At 42.5% G+C, this 17801-nt stretch overlaps 1 protein-coding gene across 1 annotated transcript in view; it reads right to left on the reverse strand.

Annotated features, from left to right (window-relative positions):
• The window catches only part of LOC126188638 (homeobox protein OTX2-B-like), a 360976-nt gene that overhangs the window by 107424 nt on the left and 235751 nt on the right, over positions 1-17801 (reverse strand). The window contains exon 4 of the mRNA XM_049930239.1: positions 7976-8130. Coding sequence (XP_049786196.1) covers positions 7976-8130 — 155 coding nt within the window. The remainder of the gene's footprint in view (positions 1-7975; positions 8131-17801) is intronic.

The following is a 17801-nucleotide window of genomic DNA, read 5'->3' on the forward strand; positions in this document are numbered from 1 at the left end:
ATTGTTAGAAATACACAAATAACGGTAACTAATAAGATTTACAAAAGCAGCCCACCTGCAGTAAGGCACAGAAGGACAGCTGCCCTTCCTAATAATAACAGTAATAGTAATAATAACCTCGCAAAGCGACCTCCTGCGCAAACAGAAGTATCAAAGCAGTACCGGTTTGATGAAAACCAGAATATGTAACGCACATTGACAGACAGCTAATGTAACTAGATCCATTTGTAGTGAGGTCTGATAATTATTTCAACATACGTCAATATACATAGAAGAAGAGAATAGAAGCTTTCGAAATGTGGTGCTACAGAAGAATGCTGAAGATTAGATGGGTAGATCACATAATTAATGAGGAGGTATTGAATAGAATTGGGGAGAAGAGGAGCTTGTGGCACAACTTGACTAGAAGAAGGGATCGTTTGGTAGGACATGTTCTGGGACATCGAGGGATCACCAACTTAGTATTGGAGGGCAGCGTGGAGGGTAAAAATCGTAGAGGGAGACCAAGAGATGAATACACTAAGCAGATTCAGAAGGATGTAGGTTGCAGTAGGTACTGGGAGATGAAGAAGCTTGCACAGGATAGAGTAGCATGGAGAGCTGCATCAAACCAGTCTCAGGACTGAAGACCACAACAACAACAACGTCAATATTCTCATTGCAACCGAAAATGATATATGGCCCCAAGGCCTCAACGCTTCCAATAGCATTGTTCCTTCAATTTTCAATTCGCAATGTATTTTCTCGTGTTACGGGACGCTGTCAAAAACTACTAAAACGTGATTGTCTTTGACTAGTAATCAAAATGTCCTCATCCCGGGTTCGAACTAGCCGCTGTTTAAATTATGAATAATAATCATCAGTAACGATGGCCGAAGACTACCGGCATAAGGAGACACCCACGATTTGTCAATGGCGTTGTCAAAGAGGGCGGAGGAGAGGCCAGAGGTTTAGGGCACTCTCTTGCCCGTGGGTTGGGAAACGGACCCTAACAGGCAAAAGAATCAGCAACAATCAGCGGCATGAGGATGCAGAAGACAACGAAAACTACTGCATTAAATGTATCTGTGTTCACGTGTCAAGTGGCGTCTAATTGAAAAAAGTGTCATGATGATATCTCCATCGACAAAAAGTTCCAGATTAGTCATTTATTCGTACCTCCGGGAGGGGACTTCCAAGGTGGAGGCAACAGTGAGAAAGAGAGTGAACAATCAACAAAAGAGTAGCATTCTATGAGTAGGAGCATGGAAAGTTAGAGGTAGGAATGTGGTAAGGAAGGTGGAAACTCTGAAAAAGAAAATCCAGACATAATCAGGTTCAGTAAACTGAAATGGAAAGGAGACAAGGATTTATAGTCAGATGAATCAACGGCAACAGCAGTAAGTGGTACAACGGGATTAGGATTTGTTAGGAACAGAAAGGTAGGTCAGAGGGTGAGCTAGTTTGAACAATTCAGTGATAGGATTATTATCAATGGAGCCGACAGCAAACCAACAGCAACCACCATAGTTCAGGGATATATAATTTGATGATTATGGGGTATTCGAACGCTGTGGTAAGGAAAGGAATTGAAGATTATGTTATGCGAGAATATGGACCTGGTAATAATGAGAGAGGAGAATTACTGATAGAGTTCTACAGTAAAACTGAATTGGTAATAGCAAATATATTGTTCCATACTCGCAATTTGTGAATTGATGCTTGGAAAATGCCTGGACATATGGGAAGATTTCATCAGGATTACATAACTTTCATACAGAGATTCCGAAATCAGATGTTGGATTGTAAGACGTACAGAGGACCAGATATACACTCAAACCACAATTTAGTAACTATGAAGTTTAAGACAATCCCGTGGAAGAATAAAAGTGGTAATAAATAGGATACTGTATTACTCAACAACGATGAGCTACGTTTGTAGTTCTCTAAGGCTAAAGATACTGTAATAAATAATACCACGATAAACAGTACAACTGAAATGCAATGGATATCTCTAAAAAGGGCAATCACAGAAGTTGGACGGACGAATGTAGGTAAAAGAAAGATAACTGAGACGAAATCTTGGATGACAGAAAAAAATACAACTGATCAATATAAGAAGGAAGTACAAAAATTTTCAGGGAAACACAGGAATGCGGCGACGTAAGTCTTTTAGAAATAAGATGTGTACTGTACGATGAGCGGAGAAGCCAAAATGAAATGGCTGCAGGAAAAACTCAAAGAAATGTAAAAACAAACGATCATTGGAAAGAGTGATTCAGCTTCCAGAAAAGTTCAAACTATTTTCGCTGAAATTAAAAGCAAATGTGTCAACATTTAGAGCGCAGGTGGATTTCCGCTGTTAACCGTTAACGAGAGAGCGGGTAGGTGGAAAGAACGCGCTGAAAGATTCTACAACGGAGAGGAATTGCTTAATGACAGAAGAAAAAAAATTTTGGTTGACATGGAGGATATTGGGGATTCAGAATTATAGTCAAAGTTTAACAGAGCTCTGGAGAACTTACAGTCAAATAAGGTACACTGCATATATAACATTCCTTCGGAGTGTCTAAAATCACTGTCGGATGACAATTCAAGTAGGTGTGTACAATCTATGGGACTGGAGACAAATCATCGCTTTCGGAAAAACATTATCCTTAAAATTCCAAAGACATCAAGGACACGTGACTGCGAGAATTATCAGAAACAGCTAAACGGCACATCTGTCCAAGTTACCGGCAAGAATAATACACGGAAGAATGGAAAAGAAAATAGGGGATCGTTCAGGTGACGATCAGTTTGTCTTTAGGAAAGATAAATGCACCAGAGAGGCAATTCTGGCGTTGAACCAGATAACGGGAACAACAGTAAGAAAAAATAAGACACTTCCGTACGATATTTCAACTTAGAAGAAGGGTTCGACAATGTGAAATGGTTCAATTCTCAGGAAAGTAGGTGTAAGCTATAGAGAAAAACGGTTAATACGTATACAATATGCAAGAGGCAACAATAAGAACGTAAGACGAAACAGGAAGTGCTCGGATTAAAAGGGATGTAAGATACGAACGTAGTCTTTCTTCTTTGCTGTTCAATATGTACATAGAAGAATCAATACCAAAAATAAAAGATAGGTTCAGTGAGGATTAAAATTCGGGTTGACGGAACGCCATTGATAAGTTTCCCTAATGACATTGCTACCCTCAGTGAGATCGAAGAAGAATTACAGGATCTGTTGAAAGGAATGAACAGTCTAACCACCACAGAATATGGATTGAGAGTAAAACCGGGAAAGATGAGAGTAAAGAGGAGTAGATGAAATTTAGTGAGAAACATTTACGTTTGCTGCTGTCTGCTGCCCGCTTCCTTCACCCGTGAATATTACTTAACCTCACCCACAACATCCCACAGATACCTTGACTCTTAATAATCCAAAGAATTTATAAAAATGTATGTATGTATGTATGTGTATGTGTGTGTGTGTGTGTGTGTGTGTGTGTGTGTGTGTTGCATATCTCTCTCTAAACCACTGGAACGGTTTCATCCAAACTTGGTACACATACCCTTTATTGTCAGGCAACAATCGCCGTGGGTGTAAGAATCACCTGTCAAGTATAGTTCAGGAGATATGACCTGATAAACAATGAGATGCATGATAAACTACCGATCGACGCAGGACATCTAAATGTATTACTTCTATGCTGTCCAATAAATTTCTCAGCCAGTATCCACGTGTGCAGCTAAATGCGCCTACAGAAGTTCATCATCATACTACAAATAATTAAGGGGATATCATTTCGCAAACAGTATCCATAAATGCCGCTGAATGTACCTACGCAATTACTTCATTGTACGACCCATAGTTCAAAAAATTTGAGGTCATAAACACTGAGATGGGTGAGAAATTGCCGCTTTATGCATGACTTTTAATACATTTAGTCTTTACTGCTAAGACACTAGTACAATAGAGTCAAATTAAGGAAATTTGTGTCACCTGGCAGCGCCTTTGACAGTTTTCAACCGCGAAATGCAAAAAGCTGTGGGCGAAAACTGTAGCCATCTACAGAGCTATGAAGAGGCGTTGCCGTAGAGACATTAACAAAACCGCGTCGCAGACAAGCGAAGCAGCTGTTCCCAGCGTACAAAAACTGTCTGGGGTCATGTTTCTTAATTTGGGTTCTGTAGTTATACATTTGTACTTTATACATATTTCTTTGTATGGAACTTTCATAATTTCGAAGACGTTTTCAAAATTACATGGAAATGAAATTTTTTCGATACTTCACAACAAACACGGTTCATTTTGTGTTTCCGTTTTTAACAGAAAATGAGTACCCCGGCAATGCCGGCCTGTCAGCTAGTAATAACAATAAAATATGTATACGAGGGCTAATTTTTTCTCCACTTCAGATCGGTCGCGAAATTAAAACTGCAGCGAAAATCCGGTGCATTTTGCGCAAATCGGTTGCGCAGTGTCTCTAATATGCTCATCTATCGTGTCACACTGCACTTTCCAGTTCTGGACGCACAGTGAGCACATAAAGGTGCGTACAATAATAGTGTCTCCTTCCAAGTGTGAGGTGCCCGTTGAAGGGTTGTGCCTGATTTCACGCAGCCCACATAACGTAAATGCCATGCGTTTTCTTCTTCATGGAGTTCTCAGCCACACACTGCAGGTTCAACGACGACACTCCTGTAGAGCTTTCGATGGCAACTGTTTGACCACCCGCATGCAGTCCGGATGTAATATCTCTTTCTATTCTACTAATTATACCTGCATAATTCTATGAGTGAATTACGTTTCCTACTTGACCATCTATATAATCACAGAATCGATGCGCAAAGTAGTACAGTACTACACTCCTGGAAATAGAAAAAAGAACACATTGACACCGGTGTGCCAGACCCACCATACTTGCTCCGGACACTGCGAGAGGGCTGTACAAGCAATGATCACACGCACGGCACAGCGGACACACCAGGAACCGCGGTGTTGGCCGTCGAATGGCGCTAGCTGCGCAGCATTTGTGCACCGCCGCCGTCAGTGTCAGCCAGTTTGCCGTGGCATACGGAGCTCCATCGCAGTCTTTGACACTGGTAGCATGCCGCGACAGCGTGGACGTGAACCGTATGTGCAGTTGACGGACTTTGAGCGAGGGCGTATAGTGGGCATGCGGGAGGCCGGGTGGACGTACCGCCGAATTGCTCAACACGTGGGGCGTGAGGTCTCCACAGTACATCGATGTTGTCGCCAGTGGTCGGCGGAAGGTGCACGTGCCCGTCGACCTGGGACCGGACTGCAGCGACGCACGGATGCACGCCAAGACCGTAGGATCCTACGCAGTGCCGTAGGGGACCGCACCGCCACTTCCCAGCAAATTAGGGACACTGTTGCTCCTGGGGTATCGGCGAGGACCATTCGCAACCGTCTCCATGAAGCTGGGCTACGGTCCCGCACACCGTTAGGCCGTCTTCCGCTCACGCCCCAACATCGTGCAGCCCGCCTCCAGTGGTGTCGCGACAGGCGTGAATGGAGGGACGAATGGAGACGTGTCGTCTTCAGCGATGAGAGTCGCTTCTGCCTTGGTGCCAATGATGGTCGTATGCGTGTTTGGCGCCGTGCAGGTGAGCGCCACAATCAGGACTGCATACGACCGATGCACACAGGGCCAACACCCGGCATCATGGTGTGGGGAGCGATCTCCTACACTGGCCGTACACCACTGGTGATCGTCGAGGGGACACTGAATAGTGCACGGTACATCCAAACCGTCATCGAACACATCGTTCTACCATTCCTAGACCGGCAAGGGAACTTGCTGTTCCAACAGGACAATGCTTGTCCGCATGTATCCCGTGCCACCAAACGTGCTCTAGAAGGTGTAAGTCAACTACCCTGGCCAGCAAGATCTCCGGATCTGTCCCCCATTGAGCATGTTTGGGACTGGATGAAGCGTCGTCTCACGCGGTCTGCACGTCCAGCACGAACGCTGGTCCAACTGAGGCGCCAGGTGGAAATGGCATGGCAAGCCGTTCCACAGGACTACATCCAGCATCTCTACGATCGTCTCCATAGGAGAATAGCAGCCTGCATTGCTGCGAAAGGTGGATATACACTGTACTAGTGCCGACATTGTGCATGCTCTGTTGCCTGTGTCTATGTGCCTGTGGTTCTGTCAGTGTGATCATGTGATGTATCCGACCGCAGGAATGTGTCAATGAAGTTTCCCCTTCCTGGGACAATGAATTCACGGTGTTCTTATTTCAATTTCCAGGAGTGTATTACTATTCCATGAGCGCATAATTACTCTTTGTAATATTCTCTCTGGTGTGTGTTGGTGGGACTTCTAGGATCATCTCCGTGCCGAATAGACGCATTGAATAATTGTAATTTTGCTATTGAGATTACTGGAAGAAAGAGATTGAAAATATATTGTAAGCTACTCAAGAAAATATATACTGAGCATTTACATCACAGGTGTGTAAGGAATTTCATTATATATGTATTCTTCATTTGGAAATTTGCACGGAGGTTTCGTTTCGTTGGTAATCGGAAGGGAACTTCCGATGAATTGGAAACGAACCTGCAATTATTAGATCCAAGAGCTCCATTATTTCATCGGATAATTAAACTCTATCAAAGCAAACTTTCCGCTTGATCTGAGGTTTCCCGACTGACTACGCAACGCAAGAAAATGAAGACATTTTATTTACACAGGACTGCAGATCGCTTCGAATCATCGAGACTGCGGACAAGGAGAGTCATCGTCCGATTCTGATTAAACAAGTAAAGCTTAATTATAACTTTCTTGTGCAACTGTAATGACTGTGATATGGCTGCTTATGAATGAGATCATTAATAAAATACTAATAACTAACTTTCCTCCTCACCGGCAACCGGTATAACACAATATTAATTAAAATTATACGGACTTGGCTCTTTCTGATTTTCATCTCTTCGCTCACATGAAACGCTGACTACGGGTACAGCACTTTAGCTCCGACAGCGAGCTGCAGACCAGCGTAGAGGATTGGTGGACAGCACAGGCGCCTGCCTTCTGTGACGAGGATATTGGAAAGTTGGTACCACACTACGACAAATATGGGAGCAGCGACTATGTAGAGAATTAGCTGGAAGTGTAGCTAAATACTGCAAATAAAACATTTCACTATGCCTTCCATTTCGCTAACGATCGACGGTTGAAAAGGAGAATATCCCTCATAATATACGAAGTGTTTCAAACTCTTTGCATCAGAACTGTAAAGGTGATAGATCGCGCCGTGGGGAACAGCTTTTGTTCGAGACATAATGCTTTCCAGCGATGCTAGCTGTCCTTTAGTATTCGCCGGTCCTCACACGACGAGACTACGCCGAACTAGTAGTGTCTGCTTATCAGGTATGCTACATACTATGTACCGTAAATTGGGAGAGCGTTTTTCAGTAAGAAAACCATAAGTACGAGTGTCTTTAAAAAGTGAAAGATATGTTAGAAGCGAATCAGAAACTTTTATTTTTCTCGGCCCAGTCCCTTATTTACCGTTCAGATGACTGGACTGTAGGCAATACACATTGCCTACTCACACAGCAGAGTACCTCTTCTGCCGCCTCTCAATACAACAGAGATTTTCCGAAAGTTAGCTGCAGAACCTGTAAACTGAGATATGTAAAGATATAAACAGTTGGGCTAAAACTTTTTGGAGAGGAACGGGGGTGACGACCCAAAACCATGCCCCTGGACGCGACACCTGCCTTACATCACATTGCGAACCTGTCAGTTCTGCGGACATTGACCAGTATGTTGTTCTCGTCTTGGGCGACTTCATGACGAGAGCGTGTCCACGACAGGATTTATTTACTTGGCCGAAAGTGACGGTTGTGAGTGAGTGAAGGAGGGGGTGGGGCGGGGGCGGGGGGGGGGAGGAGAGATATTTCCTACATTCGTACGAAATAAGCACAACGTTTCAATTGATTTTATGGCTTTTAAAGCTACGCGCTTACCTGTACCCTGGACTCCGGGAGGTTGATCTTGAGGGCCACCTCCTCCCTCATGAAGATGTCCGGGTAGCGCGTCTTGGCGAACAGCGCCTCCAGAACGTCCAGCTGGGCGCGCGTGAACGTCGTGCGCTCCCTGCGCTGCTTCCGAGGGTTGGCAGCTGTCGGCAAGAGGAGGAGGTGAGCTAAAGCAAGCGAACAAAAGCGGCCCTATACTAAGAGCAGGGGGCTTGCACAAGACACAAATGCATCAAAACATCTACACCACACATGAATGGTCATTAAAAACTGTCAATCTAAACAATTTGTGCTCAGCGTGCATTACAGTCTCTCTTCGACGTCGTCACCCGGAGAAAATGAATAAGAAGGTTTTTAAAATTTTTGTTTTGGTTCTGTTTTTTCTTCTTTGCGTGGAGCGATTTAATAAACTCTCAAAAGTGCAAAATAACAGTGACATCGAATGACCAACTCTTTGGAGCAGTATGAACGGTGCTGATTTTGTAAAAATTTGATACTGATTGTCTTACAGCTTCCAAAGTGACATTGTGCGGTGGAAAATAAATAATACAAAGTATTAGGGATATGAGTGCAGATATTTTTATTAGTGTCTGAGGACAGTGTACTAAACAACAGCCGCGCGGTTAGAGGCGCCATGTCACTGACTGGGTGGCCCCTCCCGCCGGAGGTTCGAGTCCTCCCTCGGGCATGGGTGTGTGTGTTGTTCTCAGCATAGATTAGTTTAAGTTAGTTTAAGTAGTGTGTAAGTCTAGGCACTGATGACCTCTGCAGTTTCGTCCCTTAAGAACTCACGCACATTTGAACATTTTGAACTAAACTACATTACATGAGTATTTACTTTATTTGCAGACTTATAATTATAGCTATTAGTAGTATCATGTTTTTAGGTTAGTTAGTACCTCCAAGTGCATTGGCGACAGAAAGCCATTAACGCTTATTTTCCCCCGAAACACGCGTTGAATTGTGAATGCGTGGACACAAAACGGTTAGTATATACTGATAGCCATAGTCTTCTTAGTGGTGCAGGTAGTAAAATATATGATCTGTTTGCGGGAAGACTGTTAGACACAGAAAAAAAACAAGTAACACACTAAAGTGGGTACATAATAATGCACAAATGATCACAATATCTGCACTTATACTCAAAACACTGTGTATGTATTTTTTTCTTTATTTCTGTCCAGACATCCACGTCTTAAGGCCCCGTCCTCAGGTATATGAAGCAGGAATCGATGTAATCGACGTGCAGTGCATAGCCTATACAGGAAGTAATGACGAAAATTGACATGGCTCGAAGTACACAATAATACTCGTAAAAGAAAAAACCGTTCCAATAAATATTGGTCTCCGAACGAGTCGTTTGTGAGAATACTGCGAATGTGTCATTTCGAACCGTTACTCACTTCAGTATGATTTATTGTCCTAGTTAGTGCAAATGTACTTGAAATATAAACTTCCAGATTAAGTCCCAAATCCAGTTTTATATCATCTGCAGCTCACCAAAGCGAACAGTTTGTTCTTTAAAGTGGGCGACCAATATTTTGTCCAGTGAACTGATTTTTATACTAAACTGATGAATGAAACTAATCGTAGGCAGAATTATTGATATAGAAGAATTTAGTGGGGTGAAGACGTCATTCCAAGACATTGATACTTCCCTGGGAATTTCCCATCTCGTGGTTATGTAAGCTACAAGGCTGTCGAACGTGTTATCGACCAAACTTATCTCTCAGAAGCTTAATGAAAGACAAGTATGGCGAACATGAAGGCCTGACAGGCACTGCAGCCCTTCGTTCTTCGAAGGAGGCTTCAACTTTATTGCCTCTTGTGTATGGTCAGTCTCGCTTTCCTAGCGTTTACCTTGTAAATTCGCTGTTTTTAATGATACAGTAATTTTTTTAGAACATTTTGTTACAAGATTCCCCTCCTGTGGCCACAGTTGTCAGATACATCATAAAGGAGAGAAGTCGTGTGTCCCATTTGCCTGTGAATCGTCTAATGTTGGTGTTTTTATCGGTTCACGGTACGAATATGTTCCAAAAGTCCACTCACGAAAATGCGATTTTTCAGGGGTCATATCTCGAGTTCTATTGATCACTGAGATAAGGGGTTAAGTGATTTGGATAGCCATTCGCCTAGTGACCATTTGTATACCTACTGGAAGAATGGGTGTACTGTAGCTATCCTACAGTACAGAGTCAAAATTTAAACATTACACTCTTTTTCCAGGCCAGACAAATTGAACAAATCGGTTGGTTCTTTAGTATTAGGTGTGGTCTAGGTTAAACTTCATACAGTTTCCAAAAGCACCATTACTTCGTCGGTGGTTCCTGAGAAAACCCCGAAAAATCATAATTTTTGAGTACGAAAAGTGCCAACTATGGGTATGGGTACTTCTATAATTTCCATTCGTGGTCAAAGCTTTTACCATATGCTTTTAAAATGATGTTCACGAGGAACTTCGAAACTTTTTTTCCGATATCTTTACCCGTTACCGACATACAGAGGTTCAATGTGACGGTAAATATGCACGTAATATACGGTCTGTGGCGTAAACGTACTTTAACTGATGTCGTGAACATCAGACCGGTTCTAGCTAGGGTCACCGCAAGGATTCAGAGGTCATCAAAATATGTTTTTAGTCGCAGTTTTCCACCGACAGAATTTTCTTAACGCGCTGCCACTGCGTAATGGGCATTTCATGCCTGTACAGATATGCCCAAAATGGTACTTTAGTGACCAAAAATGTGCTGAAAAGAACTTAAAATGACTGCCAAAAGTTATGTAAAACTGGAAAGACTGCAAAAAGAATAAAATATTTCTAATAACATTTTTGTTCTTTTAAGATACAAATCATAAGCCAGACGTTTTCGATAAATTGCAATACATCATCAAAATATGCAGGAAAAATGTAAGGTAAACGATTTTGTGTTAGCCTTATATTATGCATACTTATCTGTTGTTTATATGTTTCAAAGTATATAAATAAATTATCAAAACTTCACTAACCCAAAGAATTCGTTTTATATAAGCAGCACACCCTGCTGTAGCAAGTAAAAGAAGAGAATCAGCTGAAAAATGCTCCTACCAGAGCTTAAAAAGGCGAATACGTTCCTCTTTAAAAGAATCTGGCAGAAATTTGGGAAACTATCTGCCTCCATCTTCATTCCACCTTCCTCATAAAAAATTTTGGCATGCGCACATGCTTACGCTTTTTCGTGCTGAAAGAGAGTAGCAGAGATGCAGTGACAGTGGAAGAGAGAGAAGACAGTGCCAGCCGGAGAAAAAGAGAGAGGTGAAAGTGATGGCGGGATAGAAAAAGTGCCAGTGAAAGAGAGAGAGAGAGAGAGAGAGCAATAGCAAGCCGGCCGGAGTGCCCGAGCGGTTCTAGGCGCTCCAGTCTGGAGCCGCGCGTCCGCTACGGTCGCAGGTTCGAATCCTGCCTCGGGCATGGATGTGTGTGATGTCCTTAGGTTAGTTAGGTTTAAGTAGTTCTAAGTTTTAGGGGACTGATGACCACAGCAGTTAAGTCCCATAGTGCTCAGAGCCATTTTTGCAATAGCAAAGAGATAGGAGATATTGCTGGTCAGTGAGAGACACTGGCAGTAAAAGAGAAAGAGAGGTGGATGGAGACAGAAGCAGTGGAATTAAAAGAGAGAGGAAACAGTGGAACTAAAAAAAAAATAGTAGATGCGTGGAAACTATGCATAGCGTTTGGGGGTCTGTACCTTCCCCGACCGGCGAAATTGATCACGAAGGGTGCGGTAGCGTTCTCGCTTCCCACGCCCGGGTTCCCGGGTTCGATTCCCGGCGGGGTCAGGGATTTTATCTGCCTCGTGATGGCTGGGTGTTGTGTTCTGTCCTTAGGTTAGTTAGGTTTAGGTAGTTCTAAGTTCTAGGGGACTGATGACCATAGATGTTAAGTCCCACAGTGCTCAGAGCCATTTGAACCATTTGATCACGAAGGTATACGGGAGGGCGCATTTTGGACCGAAATTTTACACATGTGGGCGTACGGAAAAAAGTAAGTTGGACCTCCCAGAATTTTTGAGCTGCCGAAGTATGATGAAGACATTGTCAGTGGGAAAGAAAGTGAAAATAAAACAGTGTAAGTGAGAGACGGAGCAGTGGCAGTGGAAATCACTGTACATCAATGGGAGAAAAACGAGACAGTGGGACAGAGACAAACGAGATGTAATCAAAAAAATAACAAGAATTTTTTTTTAATTTTATGGGCTTCATTCACCCGATTTTCAATTTTTTTTATCTTGTTGGTACACATGTTCCCGAAATATGTTAGCATTTTCAGCTGTTTTGAATATTTAGTTTATTGTTGACAGTCGAAAAGGTTATACGTGTTTTCGAGAGTTCGGTGAATTTTTACTTTCGGAAAAGATGGATCGAAGAATACGCATTAAATTTTGCTTGAAAAATGGAATAAAGTGCAGCACCACATTCGAAATGTTGACTGTGGCTTTTGATGAATCTACTATGAGTAGAGTTTGCGAGTGGTAAAAATGTTTCAAAAAGAGTCGAAAAGACGTCGAAGACGATGACCTTCTTGGACGTCCTGACACATCAGTTACACTGGAAAAAGTAACGAAAATGGTTCTGGAAAATCGCCGAATCACTATCAGAAAGGTTGCTAATGATGTCAGCATATCCTTCAGCTCATGCCAAGCAATTTTTTCGGATGTTTTTGGCGCGAAACGTGTAACAACCAAGTTTGTTCCGAAATTGTTGAATTTCGACCACAAACGAAGCCGCGTAGACATCGCTCAAGAACTGCTGAATGAAGTCAGCAACGATCCAAAGCTCCTAAAGAAGGTTATAATAGGTGACGAAACATGTTTATATGGGTATGGCGTCGAAACAAGGCGCAATCGTCCCCATGGAAACTGCGTGAAGTGTCAAGATCGAAAAAAATTCGACAAGTTAGATCACATGTGAAGGTTCTTCTCAATGTTTTCTTCGATTACAACGGAATAGTGCATCATGAGTGCCTGCTTTATGGTCGTACGGTCAATAAGGAATGTTACCTGGAAGCTCTGCGCCGTTTGCGTGACTCAGTCCGAAGAAAACGAGCAGAACTGTGAAAAAACCACTCGTGGAAATTGCATCACGATAATGATTGATCCCACTCACACCTCAATGCTTATTTGTAATTTTTTGGCAAAAAGCAAAACTGTTATGATGCCTCTGCGAACGCATTAACGGGACATGGCCCCTTGCAGCTTTTTTTTCTGTCCCGGAGGCACAATGTCGTCCTTTCATGGATCTCTTGAAACTATGAAACGACGACGTTTTCTCGCCATTGATGAGGTAAAAACAGAATCGCTGTAGGAGCTGAACACTATAACAAAAAGAGGGTTCCAGAACTGCTTCCAAGATTGGAAAAAGCGCTGGCACAAGTGTATTTTATCTGAGGGGGTCTCCTCTGAAGGGCACAAAGTCGATGATGATGAATGAATAAAGATTCTTTAAGAAAAACAAAAATTCCCGTTGCTTTCTGATCACACCTAGTATGTATACCGTGGCAGCGAGGGGGAGTTGCTGAGCATGAAGGCTTCTTTACATAGAGAGACTGAGTAAAAGGATTTAGAATGTTCTGTATTAAAAGAGCGCTAATATGATCACAAGTCAAAATTTTTGGTGACTGAGGCGGAATGAAGATTTAGGCAGTTATAGTTCAATTCTTTTATCTTGGCGGTTCGCGCATGCCCGCCCAGACGCGGGAGATTGCTGCGTTGCCAGTTGTACGCGCCAAGCAAATTTACGTTTAGGGAGGAGCGCAGTTTCTGAAGTAAAGCCACCACGGCCGCATTAACCCTTTCGCTGCTACAGAGACGTGCTCCCCGCATTCCGCGCTGTACGCTATTTTGTCATCACTGCACTGCTCGCCTGTGTAGACACATGTTGTTCCGACTGCTTTGACACACTTATCATACGATTTCACAAAAACTAATTGGCCCAAAAAATTGATTTTTACACATCTTCTTGACTGCTACCTTCCCCCCATAAATGACTTAATTTTGTTTCGTTGTTCAACGCAGTTATTGTGCAGCATTAAATGTAGTATACCACTGCACGAAATTTTGAAGAGTTTGCAGAGGTAGAAGTCCATAGTGTATACTTTCCGTATGATTGATTTCAGTTGCCACTAGAAATTTCAAAAAATTACATTCAAACGAATAAAATTCATGAAGTACGACACTTTGATTTTGTTTTGCAATAAAAAAAAATGTTAAGCAACGAACAAGGTTTGAACTCGGAACGTTGCACTTAGCAGACAAACATCTTCACCATTACACTAACGTGGGTCGTCGTTCAAGAGACTTCCTGAAAGGCTTTAAATAAGACGCAAAATACCGACAAACACCTTTCGTATGACTGTGAATTACTCACGTTTCGTCGAAGTACAATAGGAAATAAACAATTACCGCTGTCCTTTATTGCGAAAAAGCGGTTAGTGAGAATGATACAAAAACCTTTCCTTACTGTCCCCTGAATTAGGAGGCTTATTACTTGTTTGGTTTAATTAATTAATAGAAAATGAAGCAATTGGTATAAAGAATGCTTTTCCAAACTTTCTATAAAAGAAATTCTGCTATCGAGACATTGCTTTCGTTCAGTTACTTTATTTATGACTGAACGTTTCTAAAACTGAAGACACTCGACCGTGCTCTGTACTGCAGTCGAGCTCTGGCAACGTCGTTCTCTGTTCATTGGCTGACTGTGTTTTGTGACGTCAGATGCGCAGAACGAACCTAAACTAGGCCGCCGTCATAAATGACGCTCACTTTAGTTCCCCATTTTTCTGTCAAAGTCTTTTAAAGAAGATAATATGCGCCTTTTTTTGTTTCCGACAAAAGCATTTTTCTGCTGGTGCTATCTTTCTTCAAATTTGTTTTGTATTTTCTGACGCCGAATTTGGGGACCACCTCAGAATTTGCATAACCGAGCGTTGAAAACACTTTTGGCCGGTTATTGTCTTGCTGGAAAAATATTTTTGGATTTGACTGAAGCGTGGCAGTACATCTCCCTGATGTAGCGATTGCTGCTTTTTTCTCGAAATCTGATTAATCACTAAATTTAAACCACGGTGTAAATAAAAACAATTATATCTACAACATTTAGCTACACCTTCCAGTTACATCTCTCCATTGTCGCCACTCCGACTTACACGTTTGTCGTAGCTTAGTATCCACTTTGCAATACCCTCGTCATAGGAGGCAACCGCTGTGCTTTCCTCCCATTCTCTACGCTGGTCTGCAGCTCGTTGTTTGTGCCAAAATGCTATCCTCACTGCAAGCGGTTCATGAGAGCAAAGACTGAACAACAGACGGAATCCAGTCCTGGTCGTTTAGTGTGTGATCAAACACTTTCAATCGAAAACTCTGCAGGAGCGTCTTTGTTGTGTACTGAAGAACATTGTGAAAAAGAACAATATCTGATGACAACACTCCTCTTCAATTGTTCTGAACTGTCGTTCTTAGACGATTTTCTCGAATCGCCTGATCCTCTTGTTGAAGATCGTCGGTTGACACTCACTCCCTTCCCTGACTGCCTGCTTCAAAGTTACTGCACCATTGCCATACTTTGCCGTTACGCATGACAATCACGTGATGATATCAGGCGGAACCCCTCAGTCCGAAGAAGTCGAATCAGAGCACGCACTTCACACTAAGCGGGAGATTATTGTTCTAGGCATCTTTACCTTCTCACTGTGCACTCATAACAGAAAAGTGTGAGGTTACGTAATCAACACATCTGCAAGAAGCTTCATTGGATTTTCATTGTGGTTTTAATTTCACGACCGATAGGAATTTGACAAAAAAAACATTGAATTTGTCGTATGTTCGCTATGCACCTTAACAATGAAGGATGCCAAACTGCAGTTTTTGATAGCAATTAAGAAATCAGCTATTGGGTTAGATAGTATAAAATTTAAAAAAATGCTCCTAGACTTGGCACGAGCTCTCAAGCTGGAGTATTGCATTGCAACTCTATTTTTTATTTTTTATTTATTTTTAATAGAGTCTTCGTTCTTCCTATAGTCCCTCCTTGCGCTCACCAGTTACATCTTAAACGGCGTTGGCTTCTTATAGCATGAAAAATAAATTTCGTCATCGTTCCTGCATTCCTTGCCGGCCAGGGTGGCCGAGCGGTTCTAGGCGCTACAGTCTGGAACCGCGCGACCGCTACGGAGGCAGGTTCGAATCCTGCCTCGGGCATGGATGTGTGTGATGTCCTTAGGTTAGTTAGGTTTAACTAGTTCTAAGTTCTAGGGGACTGATGACCTTAGAAGTTTAGTCCCATAGTGCTCAGAGCCATTTGAACCATTTTGAACCTGCTTTCCTTATATTCGTCGGTTTCCATTCCTAACGCAATATTTCAGCATGTAAAAGGTGTTAGATTGTTTCTTCTTGATAAAAAAAAACGAAGAAATTGAAAAAAAATTTAAAAACATGTAAGGATAAAGGCTCAGTTAACATAGTAGTGTATAACACATATGCTGGCATTTCTGTAGGATAGTCTGAAGCACTACGAATTGCCACTTTACACCGTAGTCGAGCATCAGCTATGTGGTGTTAGTCGGCGATAGCGTTCATGTGTCCCTAACAGTCTGAGGCAATCTCGATTTATGGACTGTGGAAGCCAATGCGGGAGCTTATGTGCCACCAGGTCAGCCCGGAACAGATGCTGTCGGATCACCGACGCTTACAGTCCGCACCTGCTGCAGTGTTCCAACGTCGAATCAACATTGTGGACGAAGTCGCACGGTCTTCTATAAGGACATCCTACATCATAGCCGCATGCTGGGTCTAGCACCTGCTCCGTACAAACAAGAATGCAAACACAGAAAGAATCATTGCTGGAGACCTATTATTCTGTCCCGTTCGAACTCAACTCATGCTGGCGTTGCGCTCCTTGCCGACGGCGAGACATACTGACGCTAGCTTCAGTCTAGGGAACTGATGGCCTCAGATGTTAAGTCTCATAGTGCTTTGAGCCATTTGATTTAAGAGGTGTGCTAGTAAAAATATCTTCCGTTCGTCTTCCCTTCAACATTTCCTACGTTATTATTTGAATTTCGGAATTGTAGTTGCTAGCTGTTTAGTTGAATCGACAAGCTTCAAATTTGTGTGAATTGTAAGTAGGCTGTTTATGTTTTTTATTGGCAACGTTACATAGCACTCTGTATGAAAATCACTGGCTGTGCTGTGTACAGTATGTGGCTAGTTTGCATTGTTGTCTGCCATTGTTGTCATGAACTGCTATAGCTGGATGCGAACAGCGCGTAGCGCTGGGCAGTTGGAGGTGAGCCGCCAGCAGTGGTGGATGTGGGGAGAGAGATGGCGGAGTTTTGAAAAATGTCATGAACTGCTGTATATATTATGAATCTTGAGGTAAATACATTGTTTGTTCTCTATTAGAATCTTTCATTTGCTAAGACTATCAGTAGTTAGTGCCTTCCGTAGTTTGTATCTTTTATTTAGCTGGCAGTAGTGGCACTCGCTGTATTGCAGTAGTTCGAGCAACGAAGATTTTTGTGAGGTAAATGATTTGTGAAAGGTATAGTTTAATGTTTGTCAGGGCCATTCTTTTGCAGGGATTTTTGATAGTCAGATTGCGTTGCGCTAAAATTATTGTGTGCCAGGTTAAGCACAGTCTTGTACAATTGTTCTAAGTGGACATTTCATATGTACAATTGTTCTAAGGGGACGTTTCATATGTCGACCCTTAGCCTAGGATACCTCACTGGAATCTTCTGATTTTTTTTTGTAGTTTGTGTATTTAGTGTAGCTTTTGT

Source organism: Schistocerca cancellata, chromosome 5, assembly GCF_023864275.1.
Source record: "Schistocerca cancellata isolate TAMUIC-IGC-003103 chromosome 5, iqSchCanc2.1, whole genome shotgun sequence".
In the NCBI taxonomy this organism is placed as follows: Eukaryota; Metazoa; Arthropoda; class Insecta; order Orthoptera; family Acrididae; genus Schistocerca; species Schistocerca cancellata.